Genomic DNA, 18723 nt, shown 5'->3' with positions numbered 1-18723 from the left:
AGACACACCTTGTGACAATCCGTTTAAACAGACTGACCTCAACACATTCTTCTCAGCTCTTCTACATAGTCTTCTTAATGAGAAATAAGGAAACTGGAGAGTTTGCAAGAGTTGCAAAAATCTGATAAATATCCTAAAGATGTTTATTGCCAGGAAAAAAAAAATGCTGACATTTACTAGTAAGGCTTTGCAAACAGCTCAGCAAGTGGATACTGGTAACTTGTTAAAAATCACCAATTTGACTGGCAAGTATTCTCAAGTAATTTACATGTTTCTGGTATTATGTGAAAATGATAAACAGTCATTGGCAACACAAACTAATTAGCTCTGAAATCCTGAAAGTACACCACAAGCTGACATTCACTCAGAAGCTACTATTTTCTTGTGCATTCTTCCATACATAGAAAGAAATCTGTCCATCTAACAGAGAAAGGAAACAGTTGCCAAGATTACCAGGAAATCACTGAAGCTTACTTGTCAACTGCCTCAACTACCACCTGTCTTCCTTCACTTTTTGTTCCTGCAGGCTGAGTAAGCTCTGGTGAAAAGGGAGAAGAATCTCTTTCACATTCTTCCAGGAAGTAACTTTCTATTTTCGCTATGTACCCAGAGAGCATATGAGAAAGAGGTGAATAAAAATAATATTTCTGGACAATAGCATGTTCTATGACCCTACAAAGCTATTAGTAACATGTAATCCTTCTTGTAACACACACACACACACACACACCTGTGCAGGAAAGGACAGTCTATAGAAGCTGATGAAAGACTGGAAATCCACCCGAACTGAAAACATGTGGCAGAGACCACAGACTAGAATCAAGGGAGGACTGGCAATCAGCCTTAATCAGAATGAAGCCCCAGGAAGGAGGAGGTTCAGGTGGGAAGGCAGAATTAGCAATCCATAGCTTGGGGGAAAAAAAAAAAAGAATCAAGTGGATCAATCTAGAAGCCACCCTTGATCCTTCTCTTTGCTTCAAATACCCTAGCTAAACCCTCAGTAGGTCCATCAGCTCTACCTGCTAAACAAAGTCTGAATCATCCACAGTTTTCTGTCTCCATTTGCTAATGACCTGGTCTGACTACCACCATGTCCTACCTGGAGTCTCTGACTTCCCCCAACTGGTTCTTCTGTTTCCTCTCTGGCCACCCTACAATCTATTCTGCATGTGACAGCCAGAGCCCCCTTTTTAAACTTCAAGAAGTGATGCATAAAACCCTGATGGTTTCCCATGCATTTAGAATAAAATGACCCCACATTTCACTTCATCTGGCCCCTATGCACCTGTCCAACCACATCGTCCTCTACTCTCCACCTGACTCATAATGCTCCTGCCACAATGGCCTCCTCATTCCCACTGCAGGGCCTTTGCACATGCTGTCCCTTCTGCCTGGGAAGTTCTCTCCCAACATCTTTGTGGCTTGCTCCATTCTTGTCACTCAGATCTTATCAAACATCCTGCGTGCTCTCTCAAAATCAAAGACGCCAGTGAGTAAGGTAGAGAGGGTCCCCACTTAGATAAAGCTTATGCCCTCCTCAACCCCATTTCCCAACTCCTAGGCACATATTTTATCACTCTACCTGGCTTACTATTTTCAGAGCACTCAAGGCTCCCAAAATTACATTTATTGTGTATCTGCCCCTCCAGAAAGCTACAATGGGTCTAGGACAACAAGAGAGAACAAGTCAGGCCCAGAGAGAGAGAGATCAGGATGAGGTCAGTGAGAGCCTAACTACTTAACAGTATCATGATCTTTGGTCCTGGGGCTGAGACTGTCTCTGATCAGTCCTTTTTTTATGCTTCTTGCTAGGCAGATGAAGCTCCTGAACATCAAAAGAATAACATAGCCAAAACAAGTCAAGCTTATAAGGGAATTTTACTTAAATGTGAAGGTCTGATTCTAAAAGGCTATCATCATAAATGATTTAAGAGGTATGCAACACATATCTACCTAGCATCATGATGTTGATAGAAGACTGGCATCTACTACATCATAAAACTTACGGTAAGAATGCAAAAGCCTTGCTTTTTACAGGATTTCGAAACAATCCATATTAACGTACCTGTGGTCAAAAGAAACACATTTAGAACGGATGGTGAACAGTCCCAGACTCACCAGGGCAGAAATAGGAAGAGAAGAATCTGGCCACCACCTACCCAATGGTGCTAACAAACCTAAACTTCCTGGCATTATTGGCAGTTAGCTCCTAATGGTAAATAGAATTAATATTGTGCTTTTAATGAACAGAAACTCTTGGGGCAGTTCAATTTCCACTACACTTCCCACTGCAGAAAACATTTTTTATTTAAACACCAAATAGCCAACTCTTGGCAAGCAGCAGTACAGAGACGATGCTGTGTAGATCTTTCTGATGAAACAGTCCTCTGCTGGCTGAGCAAACCACCCAGATGTTGGTATTTAAATTATGCAAAATGCATAATACCAATTAAGGAAATTACATGTGAAAATATGCAAGAGCAAATTTCCCCACATTAATATTTAACTAGACTTTTTAAGCAGAGCAGGATCTTGTGATCACAACCTTAGTATATTTGAACTAAATGGAAGCCCAAAATACTCAGGGGGGTTCACCAGAAGGTTTTACAAGGGCAGTTCCTATAATACAAACTTGAACACAGGTTAGAAAGCTAAGTAAAAGAAAGGGTCACTTTAAGTGGCATGCTATAACCTAGAATGCTTCACTCTGACATTTGCCAGACACTCAGGACTTGTAAAGGTGGCTTACTCTTGTTTCTTACCCACAGAAAATATCACACTCATATCCATCTCCCAGTCTTTGCCTGATAAGGTCTACTTGGGAGAGTCTTGCAGTCCCTTCATCTACTTGAATCTTACCCATCTCTCCCCTCACCCTGGGAAACATTTAAGTCCACAGTGGACCTTTCCCCTGCACTGACCACAGTTAACCAGCCTACCCACTCAGATCTCTGTCAAATACAGACTAGTGACATTAACATCTGTATATCGTTTTTCCTGCTAGGCCAGCAGATCACCCAAGGAGTTTTTAAAAAGTACCATGCCTGAGCCCTGTATTGGTCCCTTTAAATGAAGATCTCAGGGGCAGGGCCCAAAAATGGGTATTTTTTTTTTAGTTCCCAGGTATTTCATATCCAGGACTGTGCCGTAATTTTCTATATTCCTCCATACGACTGACATTTCTGTTCTGGGGACACTTTCTGTTCTGGGTAAAAAAATTATTATAAAAAAATGCAAACAAAACCCCCGAAATTCACAATTAGCATGTCTGTTTAACCAAAAAATTTCAAAGTCTTGGTACATGGACAGTTATTCCAAGTAAAATTTAATCCAACAAAATTCTTGCCCATGAGGAATTTGCATAGACTTTCAGAGTTGTAGCAAAATTCAACTCCACTAGGCAAAACTGGACACCAACAGGCCTGAGGGTTTAGCCATACATTCCATGTCCTTCCTCTTGAGTTCCATTTAATAGCTCAGCACAGGTAAATGCAGGTAAATAACATGCAGTGCCACAGAAAAACTGATATCAACATTGTGTAACAGAGGCTGCTTTCCTCCTCTGGGCAATGCACAGTAGTCCCTCCCCTTATCCACAGAGATACATTCCAAGATCTCCAGTGGATGCCTAAAACCACAGACAGTACTGAACCCTGTGTATATTATATTCTTCCCCATACGCATGTAACTGTGATAAAGTTTAATTTATGAAATAGGCATGGTTAAGAGTTAACAACAATAATAAAACAGAACAATTTTAACAACCTACTGTAGTCAAAGTTATATGAATGTGGGCTTTCTCAAAAGATCTTATTGTACTATACTTCTTACAATGATGTGAGATGGTAAAATGCCTACATGATGAGATGAAGTGAGGTGAGTGATGAAAGTATACTGTGACGTAATGTGAGGCTACTACTGAGCTTCTGATGATACATCAGAAGAAGGACCATCTGCTTCTGGATCACAGTTGATGGTGGGTAACAGAAACTGTGAAAGTGAAAGTGCAGATAAGGTGGACTACTGTAAGGATTAATTTGACATCATTTCTTCACGGAAGTCAGTATTATCAGATCCACTTCACAAAGGCAAAAGCCAGACTCACATGGTGATTCCTGCCTGACCCACCACATAGTCATCCTGCAGACTAGTAGAGGGGAATGATCCAGAAGCAGGAAGGAAAATCCACTAACGTCACAGAGGAAGGGCAAATCCAGAGCTTCCTGGCTGAACTTCAGAATACTTCTGTGAAGCAGCTGCTAACTACCAAGTGCCACCCAGGTTTCAAGAGAAATTAAAAAAAAATAAATAAAAGAACAACTGAATCTTGAGATTGCATCTTTTGCTGAAACCTTAGCTAAAGTCAGAAGTTCTCCAAACTGCATGCTGTCATAGCTCTTCACACTGTCCTCCAGAGCCTGCACAGAAAATCTCATACCTTCCCATGTTTTACAGCTGCACTTGTGACTGGCCATTTCTGAGTACTGATCATTTAAATAATCTCAGTTATGTCTTCCAAGTCTATAGTAAATGAATAAAAAAGAAAAAGATGCCTCACATCTCAAGCTCAGAGGTATCACTATATAATGGCCATGTTTAAAACAAAATGACGCTTTAAATCACAACACAAGAAGTTAAACCTAGTCTTTGCTGATTTAATATGGAAAAGCATGTGGCATATATTAGAAAAAAATTATCACAGTGTGATCCATGCTAATAGTAATCAGAAAAAGCTCACTAAATTACATAGAAAATGACCTCAATTTGTTTTAAATTGTGCATCTGTGTGTATGACTCATGCGTGTGTCTGTATGCGTCTGTTAGTCAGTGTGAGCTGCTGCCATAACAAAATACTGAAGACTGAGTGGCTTAAACAACAGAAATTTATTTCTCACAGTTTTAGAAACTGAGAAGTCCACAATCAAGGTCCCAGCAAAGCAAGTTTTATTCTGAGGGCTTTACTCTTGGCTTGTAGAAGGCCACCATCTCCCTGTGTACTAACATAGCCTTTCCTTTGAGCATGCAAGCAGTGGTGGAGGGACAGATTTCTCTCTCTTCCTCTTATTGTAAGGCCACTAGTCCAACTGGATTAAGCCCCCAACTTTATAGCCTTAATCACCCTCTCAAGGCCCTATTTCCAAATACAGTTGCATTGGGGATTAGGGCTTCAATATATGGACTTTTAGAAGGAAATAATTCCATCCCTAGCAGCGTGTGTGTGTGTGTGTGTGTGTGTGTGTGTGTGTTATGTCATATACCTAAAAAGGATATAAATATTTTTTTAAGATTTTATTTATTCAAGACAGACACACACACACACACACACACACAGAGAGAGAGAGAGAGAGGCAGAGACACAGGCAGAGACACAAGCAGAGGGAGAACCAGGCTCCATGCAGGGAGCCCGACGTGGGACTCGATCCAGGGGTCTCCAGGATCATACCCCGGGCTGAAGGCGGCACCAAACCGCTGGGCCATCGAGGCTGCCCCTTAAATACGATATATAATAAATACAGTAAATGAACATGAGAAAGAGAGAAAAGACAAGACTGGACCTGACCCACATCTCATGCAATACTGCTAAAACAGAAACAAAGATTATCTCTGTGTATTTTTTTCTTTATACATTTTTAAACTACAAGTTTTCTTTTTATTAATTTTTTAGAGGGGGAGAGAGGAAGAGAGAGAAAATGTTAAGCAGCTTCCACACCTAGCACAGAGCCCAATGCAGGGCTCAATCCCAGGACCCTGAGACCATAATCTAAGCCAAAATTAAGAATTGGACACTTAAACTAAGCCATCCAGGCACCCCTACATTACAAATTTTCTGTAAAAAACACACTTGTTATAAAAAATTTTTAAATAAAGGGACATATTTACATGTAAAATTTTTAAAACCTAATGTATTTCAATTTATTTTATTTAAAACACATTTTACTTAACCCTAAGTATATCTCCAAGGCTATCATCATATTGCATTTTTACTGTATCTTATATAATGTTCTGAAGATGGAACTCGAAATGACAAAATTTCATCCCAAAATGAAAGCCCAGAAACCATTTCTCCAAAAGCCTTCAGTAAGGAAAATCTGTCTATAGCTAACACCATACTCAACGGTGAAAAAACTAAGTTTCTTTTCTAGGATCAGGAACAAGACAAGGACACCACTCTTGCCACTTTTATTCAACATAGTAGTGGAAGTTATAACCAGAGAAATTAGACACGAAAAGAAATAAAAGTTGTCCAAATCAGAGAGGAAGAAGTAAAACTGTTTCTATTTGCAGAGGACATGGTAATATATAGAGACAACCCTAAAGACATCACCAAAAAACTTAGAACTAATAAATAAATTCAGTAAAACTGCAGGTTACAAAATCAATACACAAAAATGAGTTGCATGCATATAAACTAAAACTACCAGAAAGAGAAATTAAGAAAACAATTCTACTTAACAATGATATTAAAAATAAAAGAACTTATTAAACTCAACACCAAAGAAGCAAACAATCCAATCATGAAATGGGCAAAAGACATGAACAGAAATCTCACAGAAGAAGACATAGACATGGCCAACATGCATATGAGAAAATGCTCTGCATCATTTGCCATCAGGGAAATACAAATCAAAACCAAAATGAGATACCACCTCACACCAGCGAGAATGGGGCAAATTAACAAGGCAGGAAACAACAAATGTTGGAGAGGATGAGGAGAAAAGGGAACCCTCTTACACTGTTGGTGGGAATGTGAACTGGTGCAGCCACTCTGGAAAACTGTGTGGAGGTTCCTCAAACAGTTAAAAATAGACCTGCCCTACAACCCAGCAATTGCACTGTTGGGGATTTACCCCAAAGATACAAATGCAATGAAACGCCGGGACACCTGCACCCCGATGTTTATAGCAGCCACGATAGCCAAACTGTGGAAGGAGCCTCAGTGTCCAACGAAAGATGAATGGATAAAGAAGATGTGGTTTATGTATACAATGGAATATTACTCAGCTATTAGAAATGACAAATACCCACCATTTGCTTCAACGTGGATGGAACTGGAGGGTATTATGCTGAGTGAAGTAAGTCAGTCGGAGAAGGACAAACATTATATGTTCTCATTCATTTGGGAATATAAATAATAGTGAAAGGGAATATAAGGGAAGGGAGAAGAAATGTGTGGGAAATATCAGAAAGGGAGACAGAACGTAAAGACTGCTAACTCTGGGAAACGAACTAGGGGTGGTAGAAGGGGAGAAGGGCGGGGGGTGGGAGTGAATGGGTGACGGGCACTGGGGGTTATTCTGTATGTTAGTAAATTGAACACCAATAAAAAATAAATTAAAAAATAAAAAAACAATGATATTAAAAATAATAAAATATCTAGGAATAAATTTAACCAACAAAATGAAAGACCTGTACACTGAAAACTGTAAGACACTGATGAAAGAAACTGAAGATATCAGAAATAAATGGAAAAATATTTCATGCTCATGGACTGGAATAATATTGTTAAAATGTCCATCAACCCAAAGTGATATTCAGGGCACTTCCTATCAAAATCCAATGCTATTTTTCATAGAAGTAGAACAGTCCTAAAATTTGTATAGAACCACAAAAGATCTAAAAAGTCCTAAGCAATCTTGAGAAATAACAAAGCTAGAGGCATCATATTTGATATCAAACTATATTACAAAGTTACAGTAATCAAAACAGTATAGTTATTGGCATAAAAAACAGACACATATGGGGTACTTGGGTGGCTCAGTCAGTGATCATCCAACTCTTGGTTTCAGCTCAGGTCATGCATGATCTCAGAGTTGTGGGATCAAGCCCTCTATTGGGCTCTATACTCAATACAGTCAGCTTGAGATTCTTTCCCCCTCTGTCCCCTTACCCCACTATCTCACCTGTTCACATATGCACACACTCTCTAAAAATAAATGGATAAATAAAATATTTTTTTAAAAAAGATACCTAAATAAATGAAACAAAATAAGCCAGAAATAAATCCACTCATACAAGAATATACAACAGGAAAAAAATATAGTTTCTTTAATAAATGGTGCTGGGAAAATTGGGACAACCACATGTAAAAGTATGAAACTGGACCACTATCTTACACCATACACAAAAATCAACCCTAAAATGGATTAAAGGACTGAATGTAAGATCTGAAACCATAAAATTCCTAGAAGAAAACATAGGGGGTAAGTTCCTCAAATCCTGGCAATGATTTTGGAAAGGGAGTGGGATTTGACACCAAAGAAAAGCAAAAAAAGCAAAACAAACAAGTAAGACTACATCAAACTAAAAGGCTTCTGCACAGCAAAAGGAACCATCAACAAAATGAAAAGGCAACCTACAGAATGGGAGAAAATAATGCAAACCTTATAAGGGGTTAATATCCAAAATATGTAAGAATTTGATACCAATCAACAATAACAGTTACACCAAAAATCTGAATAAACAAATGGATAGAGGAACAAAGTAAACATTTCTCCAAAGAAGACCTATACATGGCCAACAGACACAAGATATTTAACATCACTCGTCATCAGGGAAATGCCAAACAAAACCACAAACGGAGATCACCTCATACTTGTCAGAATAGCTATCAGCAAAAAGACAAGAAATAACGAGTGTTGGTGAGAATGTGGTGAAAAGGGAAACCTCGTGTACTGTTCATGCAAGTGTAAATTGATGAAGGCACTATGGGAAACAATACAGAGGTTCCTCAAAAAATTAAAAATACAACTACTATATGATCCAGCAATTCCACTTCTTTGCATCTATCTGAAGGAAATGGAAATGGGATCTTGAAAGGATATATGCACCCCTATGATCACTACAGCCTAAGAGCCAAAACAGGGAAAACAACCTAAGTGTCCATCAGTAGATGTAACATATATATATTATGTATAATATTTATACACACACACACACACACACACACACACACACACACAACTGAATGTTGCCCATTCAAAAGAAAGAAATCCTGCCATCTGCAACAGCACGGATGGACCTTGAGGGCATTATGCTAAGTGAAATAAGTCAAACAGATGAAGACAAATACTGTATGATCTCACCTGTATGTGGAACCTAAAATAACCAAACTCACAGATACAAGAGACGGAGTGGTGGTTGCCTGGAGGATGAAGGAGGAAAGGGGAAGCAGGCAGCGAGGTGGAATGAGTAAAGGTTGTCAAAAGATATAAACTTCTAGTTCTAAGATAAATAAGTCATGAGGATGTAATGTATAGCCAGGTGACTAAACTTAACATACTGTATCGTATAACTGAGGTTGTTGAGAAAGTAAACCTTAAAAGTTCTCATCATAAGGAAAATAAATTCTAACTATGTGAGGTGATGAATGTTCACTAAATTTACTGTGGTAATCATTTTGCAATATAAATATGTATCAGGTCATCATGCCATATACCAAAATGAATACAATGTTGTATGTCAATTATATCTCAGTAAAACAGAAAGTGTAGAGATAAGGAAAATCTGCAGGTGTCTGGAAGCCAAAGGAACTTTCAGCCAACCTTTATCAGCAAAAAATCACACCTGAAAAATCTATTAAAGCCTTGAGTAAAATCTACCACTCTCCATAGGCATCAGGAACACACTTATGAAAATAAAATTTAAAACTCTATGTGAGAACTCATAGGATGTATCTGGATCCCCAGATCTTAATTAAGCAGGAAGTAAAATATTAAAGCAAAGATCCTCCAGTTCACCTTTTTTGCAAGCTGCTTTTTTACCACTCTTTCACATAAAAAATGGGAGAGCATAAAGGGAAAAAAGAAAAAGAGGAGGAGGAGGAGGAGGGAGGGTCTTAATTCTTGGACTCAGTGTAGATTTCAGTTGATTCTTAGCTACTCGATCCTATCACTACTGGATGGGGACTTAGAAGAAAGAAAGGAGACGAGACGAGACGAGACGACGAGACGAGACGAGACGAGACGAGACGAGACGGAGGGAAAGTTAAAGGCAGGGGGCACACTTCTGGCTGTCATTGATTCCTTCTGGAAGGTGCATACTCCAGACATGCTGGTGAGTCAGTTAAGACCAAACCCCCAAACAAATGGGCTCATTCTGTCTTCTCATTAGTAATAAAACTTGTTCTTTGCAGAGAAGAGAGAGTATAACCCCCTTTCTTGTATTAACCTATAACCACCTCTAAGCACTCAAAGCAAATCAGTCTAATGAGTCACAACACTCAGACAACTGCTTACACCATGAGTTTTAAGGCCCGGCAAGAGTGCACATTAGTCAGCGGTGAGTTTCCACCCTGGCTGTGCAGTAAACTGAGGGAAACGCACAGAAAGGGCAGCACAAAGGGATGTGATGCTGGGGTGCCACAGCTGACAGAATGAACTATCCTCTAGGAGCCCAAGGAATTAATCCTTTTCAAAAGGCCTGCCACTCAAGTCATGTCCCTTTGACAAGCTCCTCCTCCCCCAGTCAATTTAGAAGGAATATAAATGTATGTCTTAGTTGTATAAATACTCTTATGGCCAACAATATTTTAGACAAGTATTCCTGTAAGAGATACATTACACCTTGAAACATTATTAATATACCTTTAGCAAGATAAACTACCCAGTAAATCAAAAGGGCACATTCACTCAAATTATGCAAGCAGAGGGCTTTCAAAAGCCCAAATATAATTCTGAATGCTGACTGCACATGGCCCCAATAGTTTATTAAAATATGAAATGCAATCCTTTTGAAGAGAAATCACATTTGAAAGCTTTTTACAAGTAAAGCATATATGGCTAAGGTTACAGGACTGTTCAAGGAAACACAAAATTCAAAATAAAAATTAAATTGTGTTTCCTGATCTGGTCTATTAATAGTAAAACAGTAAATGAAATAAAAGGTACACATGTAACACTTTCTAATTACATACTCCAATTATTTCTGTTACTAAGTGCAGTGCCAACTGCTTATCTCAATATCTAACTTCTCAAAATCACAACCAATGAGGGCTCAAAAGTAAGGAAACTATTTCCTGAGCCATCACAAAATCCAAACTCTAAAATCCACATGCTTCATTCATAAAAAAAACTATTTGCATGTTGTAAGTACATGGATACAATCACCATGGGAAACAGGCAGGATCCTCTGTAGTTGAGTAATATGTCTACCATGTGACCCAGCATTCCACCCAAGGTATATGCTCTGTGGCAGGGGTCAGCCAACTCCAGCTAAAGGCCAAATCAGGCCTACTGCCTGGATTTGTACACAGGTGTGTGCCAAGGATGATTTTTACATTTTTAGATGGCTGAAAAAAGACAAAAGAATTGTATTTCATGACATATGAAAACTCTATGAAATTAAAATTTCAATGTCTATAAGCAAAGTTTTATTGACATACACATGGAATAATATATAGTAATGAGGACACACAAACAGCAGCCACAGAAACCACAGATGAGTATCACAGACCTGCTGTGGAGGATAGAAGCCAGAAATACCAGATGAAAGATGTGACATTCCATGTGTCTAAAGTTCAAACAGACACAACAGTCAATGAAGACAGAAATCAGGATAATGGCTACCTTGATAATGTAGCAACAAGGAGCACACAGTCCTAGTGTGTGCTCAAAACATCCCTGGACAAGGCCATAAAATGTACCTAAGTTTCCTAACAATGATGCCTGGGTGTTCGAGGAACACTGAGGATGTCATACACCACAACGAAGTCATACACGTCACCTTTCAACTGGCTATGGTTTTATTGATCCTACCTCACCAAGCCAGAGACAGCAGCCCTCAAAGTTGCCATGTCAGAGCCTGGAGCCTCTGCCAAGGTATCATCTCTCTTCTCAGCAATTCTTTCATGGTTCAGATCAACACCAAGAACAAATCCTGCCATGACAAATATTAAGGTGCTGTTCTACTGCTATGCTGTGTTTAAGATGATGGGGAAAGTGTGTTACTATTTTCTTAAAAAAGTTCCAACCCAAATGGGTATCTTGAATTTCTTTGCTCTAAGGGGTAAACTTTGTAATCCAGAAAGCAGAAACTTAGAGCAGAGGCCTCATCCATGTAAGTGTTGGATAAGGCAGGCTCTGAAAAGTCAGGAAGGCAGTTCTTTCACTGATATTAAACTACAACCCTGGGCAATTTTGTAAAAGTTGAAGAACTAAAGTACACGTAAATTTTAAGACTATGCGTTTTCTGTTGCTACATAAAAAATTAAAACAAACTTAGTGGTTTCAAATAATAAAGATTTATTTCCTTTCAGTTTCCATAGGCCAAGAGTTGGGACACGGGTTAACTGTTCTCTACTCAGGGTTACAGTCAGGGTGTCAGCCAGGACTGTGGTCTCATCTGAGACTCAGGGCTCTCTTTCAGGCCCATGTCAGTTGGTAGGATTTAGTTCCTTATGGCTGTAGGACTGAAGTCCCCATTGTTTTTACCTGGCTACTGGCACCTACAGGTTAGCTCCTCAGGTCCTAGTCAAGGGCCCTTACAATATGACAGCTAATTTCTTCAAAGCTAGCAGGAGAATCTCTGTCTAGTCTGCTAAGAGAATATCTTATATAATGTAATATAATCATGGGAGTGACATCCTGTCATATTCATAGGTCTTACCTGCATGTGAGGGGAGGAGTCATATAATGTGTGCACAGCAGGGAGCAAGAATCTGGAGTCACTCACTCTGCCTCCCACAAAAAAAAAAAAAAAAAAAAAAAAAAGAATAAAGGGAGGTTTACTGCATGAAGGTATTTACAACTTTACAAACTGATTTTTTTCTTCTGAGACATGTAAAATCTTGTTTCACAGAATATTAGCTAAGTTTTTCTTTTTCCCATTAGGAAAATTAACTAAATTTTAGCTATAAAGTTTATCTTCTATCAATAACAACAAAAAAATGTGTATATATCTATCCCATTGCAGTTAAGCAAAATATCTGAAGGAATATTCAGTTGCGGGAACAAATTAAAACTCTTACTTTGCCAATCCTAAAAATATTCCCAATCCTCCTTCCTCTCCCTTCCTCCTTCCTTAACTTAGCAAATCTTGGAAACATGTTAAGGGGGCAGTATTATCAGTGGATAAAAGGGTTTGATTCTCCCACTCCCATCTCTTACTTCAACACTGAACTAATGAGGGAGGTTAGTCTGGCAGAGAGGATAGGAAAAGAAAAGGTGTTATATTCTTGTCATCCATTTTATGCAGAAAATTATGTATGAATAGAAGATTATGCAGAACAGAAGCTTTAGCAACGATCCATAGTGTTCATCAATCAGAGAAAGGATGGTTTCTCTAACTTTGTGGATTCCTCCTACTGGAACCTGGCAAGGCTTTGCTTTATAATTAACATACTTCTAATGTGCCCGCGAAAAAAACAAATATTTACCCAGTTATAGTCATTTCCATGATACTTAACTGAATTTGGGATTATGCATACCCTTTCCTTACCTGTGGTTTCTGACACACATGATAGGCACTTCATCGCTGTCTGATGAATACTATGGGTTCTTATAAGATGTGACAAGTAGTATCAGTAGGATTAAAGGTTATCCATTCAGTCTAAACATTCTCCTTTTGGAAACCAACTATTTTGTCCTAATTCTCATATTTTTGTTGTTGTTTACTTATTTTGAGCAAGAACAAGAACATAGAAGACTGAATCTTCTTCTTAATATGGAACGTTTACTACAGACAAGACTCAAAACACTCTGTGCCAGGTTCTGTTTTGCACAGTACTTGGGTACTCTGCCAGAATTTAGTTACTGAACTTGAGAACTGCTGGATATCAGGGCTTTTTACAGTCTCTACTGACACTCTACATCGGCCTGGTCAGGAGAGGCAGGACTCTGCCACTCCACCTCTTGAGCTCTCTCTCATACGTAACCTGGGCCTTAGCTGAGTTCTTAACCTTGCTGTTTCTGAATGTAGAAACAAGAGTACTGATATCAAAATGCATGTGAGTTTAAATAAGATGGTATGCACAAAGCATCTGGTGCCCATTATAACAGTGCCAAGGACCAAGCAAGAATTCAATAAATGTTACATATTTATATCTTCATCATTACAACACACAATTATTTCCTAACAGGGCTAAATGTCTTTTAGAAAAATAGTTCTCCTCTGAAATGGAGCAATCATCTTGGACACAGCCTTATCCAGCCTGAGACACAAGCCCACCACAGTCTTAATATTGATGTCCTCAGAGCTGTTCTTAAAATTATCAACAGATTATGTCATTTCAACTACTTTTCTTTTTTTGAATCAGTGATACATCAACATGGAATAAAATTCAAACTGTACAAAGGAGTATGCCATGAAAACACTCTATCCTACTCATGCCCCAGACAACTAGGGCCCTTACCCCAGATGCTCCTGTGAAGCTTGCAGAGACACAGGCACAAGTGAACACATTATCGTTTTACCTCTCTTTCCTTTTGTGTACACTACCAACAGTGCAGAGTCGATAGCATTCTGAGCCCTGTTTCTCTCTCTCTCTCCCCACCCCTTCTCCCTCCCTCTTCTCTCTCTCTCCACTTAATATTTCTGGAGCTCATTCCATATCAGTATATAAAGAGCTTCTCCAGGTTTTATACAGTTATGAACAATTCCATTGTGTGAATACACTCTAATTTATTTAACCTGTCCTCTAGTCATGGGCATTTAAGTGGCTCTCAGAATCTTTCAATCACTGGCTATTGCCAGCAGTGCTGAGATGAGTAACACTGCATGTACAATGAACCTCTTAGTGCTGGCTAAAGGAATGCATAGATATCCATAATTGCTTCTCATCACACATCATAAACAATACAAAAACCTTCCTGGGGCCTTGGGCTCTAAATGAGCTAAGTTCTAAACTAAACTGTGGCCAAAAATCTCCTGTTCCCAGGGACCAATCATATGTGGTATTATTACATGTATATTTATGAGAAATTGGGGGGATAAAAATGAATAATACATATATTTATTAATTTATTCTTATTCTACATGTGTATGTGTGTACATATATATATGTTATATGGTGTACCATGCAGTGTGTGTGTGTATATATATACACACACACACATAATACACACATATACATATGTATTCATTTGTGTGTGTGTATTTTCCCCCTACCCTTAACCTGAAGTCATTTCAACCAGGGACTTTACAGGAACTAATTTAAATATATTTTTTGGGATCCCTGGGTGGCTCAGCGGTTTAGCACCTGCCCTCAGCCCGGGGCGTGATCCTGGGGTCCCAGGATCGAGTTCTGCATCGGGCTCCCTACAAGGAGCCTGCTTCTCCCTCTGCCCGTGTCTCTGCCTCCCCCCACCTCTGTCTCTCATGAATAAATAAGTAAAATCTTAAAAAAAAAATATATATATATATATACTTTTAAGTGGGCAACATGAATAACAAACTGAAGTCAAAAATGGCTTAGAATTTCAAGTGTGCTCAAATGTCACAACCAGGAAGCAGTTTTGACAGCCCTTTCCTGAAAATGTGGACTTCAGTGTCCTGTCACATTCTTCCCATGTCAGCGCTTTCAAGGGGGAACGTGTATCAGGTCCTTTCTCACAGAATCACAGGGTGTTTACATGGTAACATGCAAGTCCAGAGCGGAGTGAGTCAGAGTACAGATGGGTCTGCAAACTCCTTGCTACCATTCCACAGTAAGTACAGAAACTAAATCCAAGTATTCAGAAATGTGAAAAGCAATTGGACAGAGTAATTTTATGAGCACTGAATCTAATAACAAAATATTGGGACTTGCATGTTGCTGTCTAGTTTTCCCAGCACCATTTGTTGAAGAGACAGTCTTTTTCCCATTGGATATTCTTTCCTCCTTTGTTGAGGATTAATTGGCCATATAATTGTGTGTTCACTTCTGGGTTTTCTATTCTGTTCCATTGATCTGTGTGTCTATTTTTGTGCCAGTACCACACTGTTTTGATGACTACAGCTCTGTAATAAAGCACGATGCCCAGAACTGTGATGCCTCCAGCTTTGCTTTGCTTTTTCAAGATTGCTTTGGCTAATCGGAGTCTTTTGTGGTCCCATACCAATTTTAGGACTGTTTGTTCTAGCTCTGTGGAAGATACTATTGGTATTTTGATAGGGATTGCATTAAATAGGCAGATTGGTTTGGGCAGGATAGACAATTTAACAATATTTGTTCTTCTAATCCATGAGCATGGAATGTTTTTCCATTTCTTTATGTTGTCTTTAATTTCTTTCATCAGTGTTTTATAATAATTTTCAGAAAGAGGTCTTTCACCTCTTTGGTTAGGCTTATTCCTAGAGATCTTACTGTTTTTTGCTATAATCGTAAACAGGATTGATTCCTAACTTTCTCTTTCTGCTGCACAGTATACAGAAATCCAAAAGATTTCTGCATGTTGGTTTTATATCCTGTGGCTTTACTAGATTTTTATCAGTTCTAGCAATTTTTGGTGGAGTCTTTCAGGTTTTCTACATATAGTATCATGTTATCTGCAAATACAAAAAAGAATTATATTGGATCACTTTCTACACCATATACAAAAGTAAATTCAAAATGGATTAAAGACCTAAATGCGAGACTTGAAACCATAAAAATCCTAGAAGAGAATGCAGGCAGTAACTTCTTTGACATCAGCTGTAGCAAATTCTTCCTAGAGATGTCTCTTGAGGCAAGGGAAACAAAAGTTAAAACAAACAAACAAAAACTATTGGGACTACATCAAAATACAAAGCTTCTGCACAGCAAAGGAAACAATAAAACTAGAAGACAACCTATGCAATGGGAGAAGATATTTGCAAATGACATAGCTGATAAAGAACTGGTATCCAAAATACATAAAAAATGTATAAAACTGAATCCCCCCCAAAATGACTAATCCAATTAAAGAATAAGCAGAAGACATGAATAGATATTTTTCCAAAGAAGATATACAGATGGCCAATAGGCACATGACAAGATGCTCAACATCACTTATTATCAAGGAGATGCACATCAAAGCTATAATGAGATACCCCAGTCACACCTGTCAGAATGGCTAAAATCAACAACACAAGAAACAACAGGTGTTGAGAATGTAGAAAAACAGGAACACTCTTGTACTGTCAGTGGGAATGCAAACTGGTGTAGCCACTCTGAAGAACAGTAAAGAGGGTCCTCAAAAGGTAAAAACAGAATCAGCCTCTGACCCAGCAATTGCACTACTAGGTATTTACCCAAAGGACACAAAAATACTAATTCAAAGGGATACATGCACCTATGTACAGTAGCTAAATTATGGAAACAGCCCACTGTTCACTGACTGATGAATAGATAAGGTAGATGTGATATATATTATTATATATATAATATACACACACATACACACACACATACATACATACACATACACACACATGGAATATTACTCAGCCATAAAAAAGAATGAAATTTTGCCATTTGCACAATGACATCGATGGAGCTAGAGAATGTCATGCTAAACAAAATAAGTCAGAGAAAGACAAATACCATACGATTTCACTCATATGTGGAATTTAAGAAACAAACAAGCAAAAGAAAAGAGAAAGAGAGAGAAAGACAGGCAAACCAAAAACTAGACTCAACTGTAGAGCAAACTGATAACAAGAAGGGAGGTGGGTGGGAGACAGGCTGAGTAGGCAATGGAGACTAAAGAGTGCACTTGCTGAGATAAGCACTGGCGGATGTATGGAAGTGCTGAATCGTTATACCTGTACACCTGAAACTAATATTACACTGTATGTGAACTAACTGGAATTTAAAAACTTAAATATATTGGGACTTGTATTTTTGTGTATCCTGTTCTCCATTTTATTATTCTAATAATTCAATTTTAATTTATTTTACAGATGTTTCAGTGCAGAATGGATTAAAATTAAAATTTAAAAAACAACAACAAAAAAAAATCTGCATATGACCACTGATGGTGTAGACAACCTTGTCTTCCCACCAGATTGTGCCAGAACAGCCTAGGGAGAATGGAGGAACCCTGTTGTTGCTGCCTTGATGTCACAACGAGCAGGAGAGATGACACAGAGAAAAGGAGGCTGTCACCTTTGATAAAAAAGTAGATTTACTCTTGTACAGCAGTTAACACTGAAAAAACAATCAGGGATGCTCAAAGTCCACTTCTTTGTTATAAGGTAAATTCAAAAGTTTAGGAGAAACCATAGAGGCAATTCCACTGTGGCTTTAATGAGAACACTGTCAAATGCTGGCCGATTCCAACTTCAAGAGCCCTGTGGCCGTTATCAAAACACCAGATTGGGGTTAGTTTGCACTTTAATTAATCTAATGAACCAACTGTCTGGCTTCAGTAGACATTCTTAAAATGTCACTGCATACCTTGGGGCTGCAAGTGAACCGGGTGGCAAGCTCTCCTGCACCATCTTGATTCCATTAACACTTCCCTACGGGAACATTTTACGTCTGCGTCCTCATATGCCATGATAATGTCATCAATTTAGGCTTTATTAGGCCAATTAAAATATAGAAATGTTAAGTAACAGAAATCCACAAAATTAAAACAATTCCTTAAAATAGATTATACCCTTAATTTAAAAAAAATTTAGAGGATCCCTGGGTGGCTCAGCAGTTTAGCGCCTGCCTTTGGCCCAGGGCATGGTCCTGGAGTCCCAGGGATTGAGTCCCACATCAGGCTCCCTGCATGGGGCCTGCTTCTCCCTCTGCCTGTGTCTCTGCCATTCTCTCTCTCTCTCTCTCTCTCTGTCTCTCAT

General features: G+C 38.7%; 1 protein-coding gene and 1 long non-coding RNA gene across 20 annotated transcripts in view; one reads left to right on the top strand and one right to left on the bottom strand.

The window, feature by feature from the left end:
* KIF16B (kinesin family member 16B) overlaps positions 1-18723 on the bottom strand; it is a 316370-nt gene that overhangs the window by 165933 nt on the left and 131714 nt on the right. Inside the window, exon 2 of one of the 17 annotated variants that reach the window (XM_025469260.3) lies at positions 12604-12670. The exons of the other annotated variants lie outside the window; for them this stretch is intronic. Within the exon in view, the coding sequence (XP_025325045.1) occupies positions 12604-12609 (6 nt within the window). The 5' untranslated portion in view covers positions 12610-12670. The remainder of the gene's footprint in view (positions 1-12603; positions 12671-18723) is intronic. 17 annotated transcript variants of the gene reach the window in all.
* Positions 1325-18708, top strand: LOC125753520 (uncharacterized). Of its 3 annotated transcripts, none has more exons than XR_007405529.1 (4): positions 1325-1489; positions 1650-1718; positions 1813-2007; positions 17836-18708. It is a non-coding gene; the product is annotated as an uncharacterized LOC125753520 (long non-coding RNA). The 3 variants fall into 3 exon arrangements; XR_007405527.1 differs by having other exon boundaries at positions 1325-1498; XR_007405528.1 differs by having other exon boundaries at positions 1601-1718; positions 17836-18707.

The sequence above is a fragment of the Canis lupus genome, chromosome 24 (genome assembly GCF_003254725.2).
Source record: "Canis lupus dingo isolate Sandy chromosome 24, ASM325472v2, whole genome shotgun sequence".
NCBI lineage: Eukaryota > Metazoa > Chordata > Mammalia > Carnivora > Canidae > Canis > Canis lupus.
Note: the sequence above shows the minus strand (reverse complement) of the source record. Positions and strands in the feature narration are given on the sequence as shown.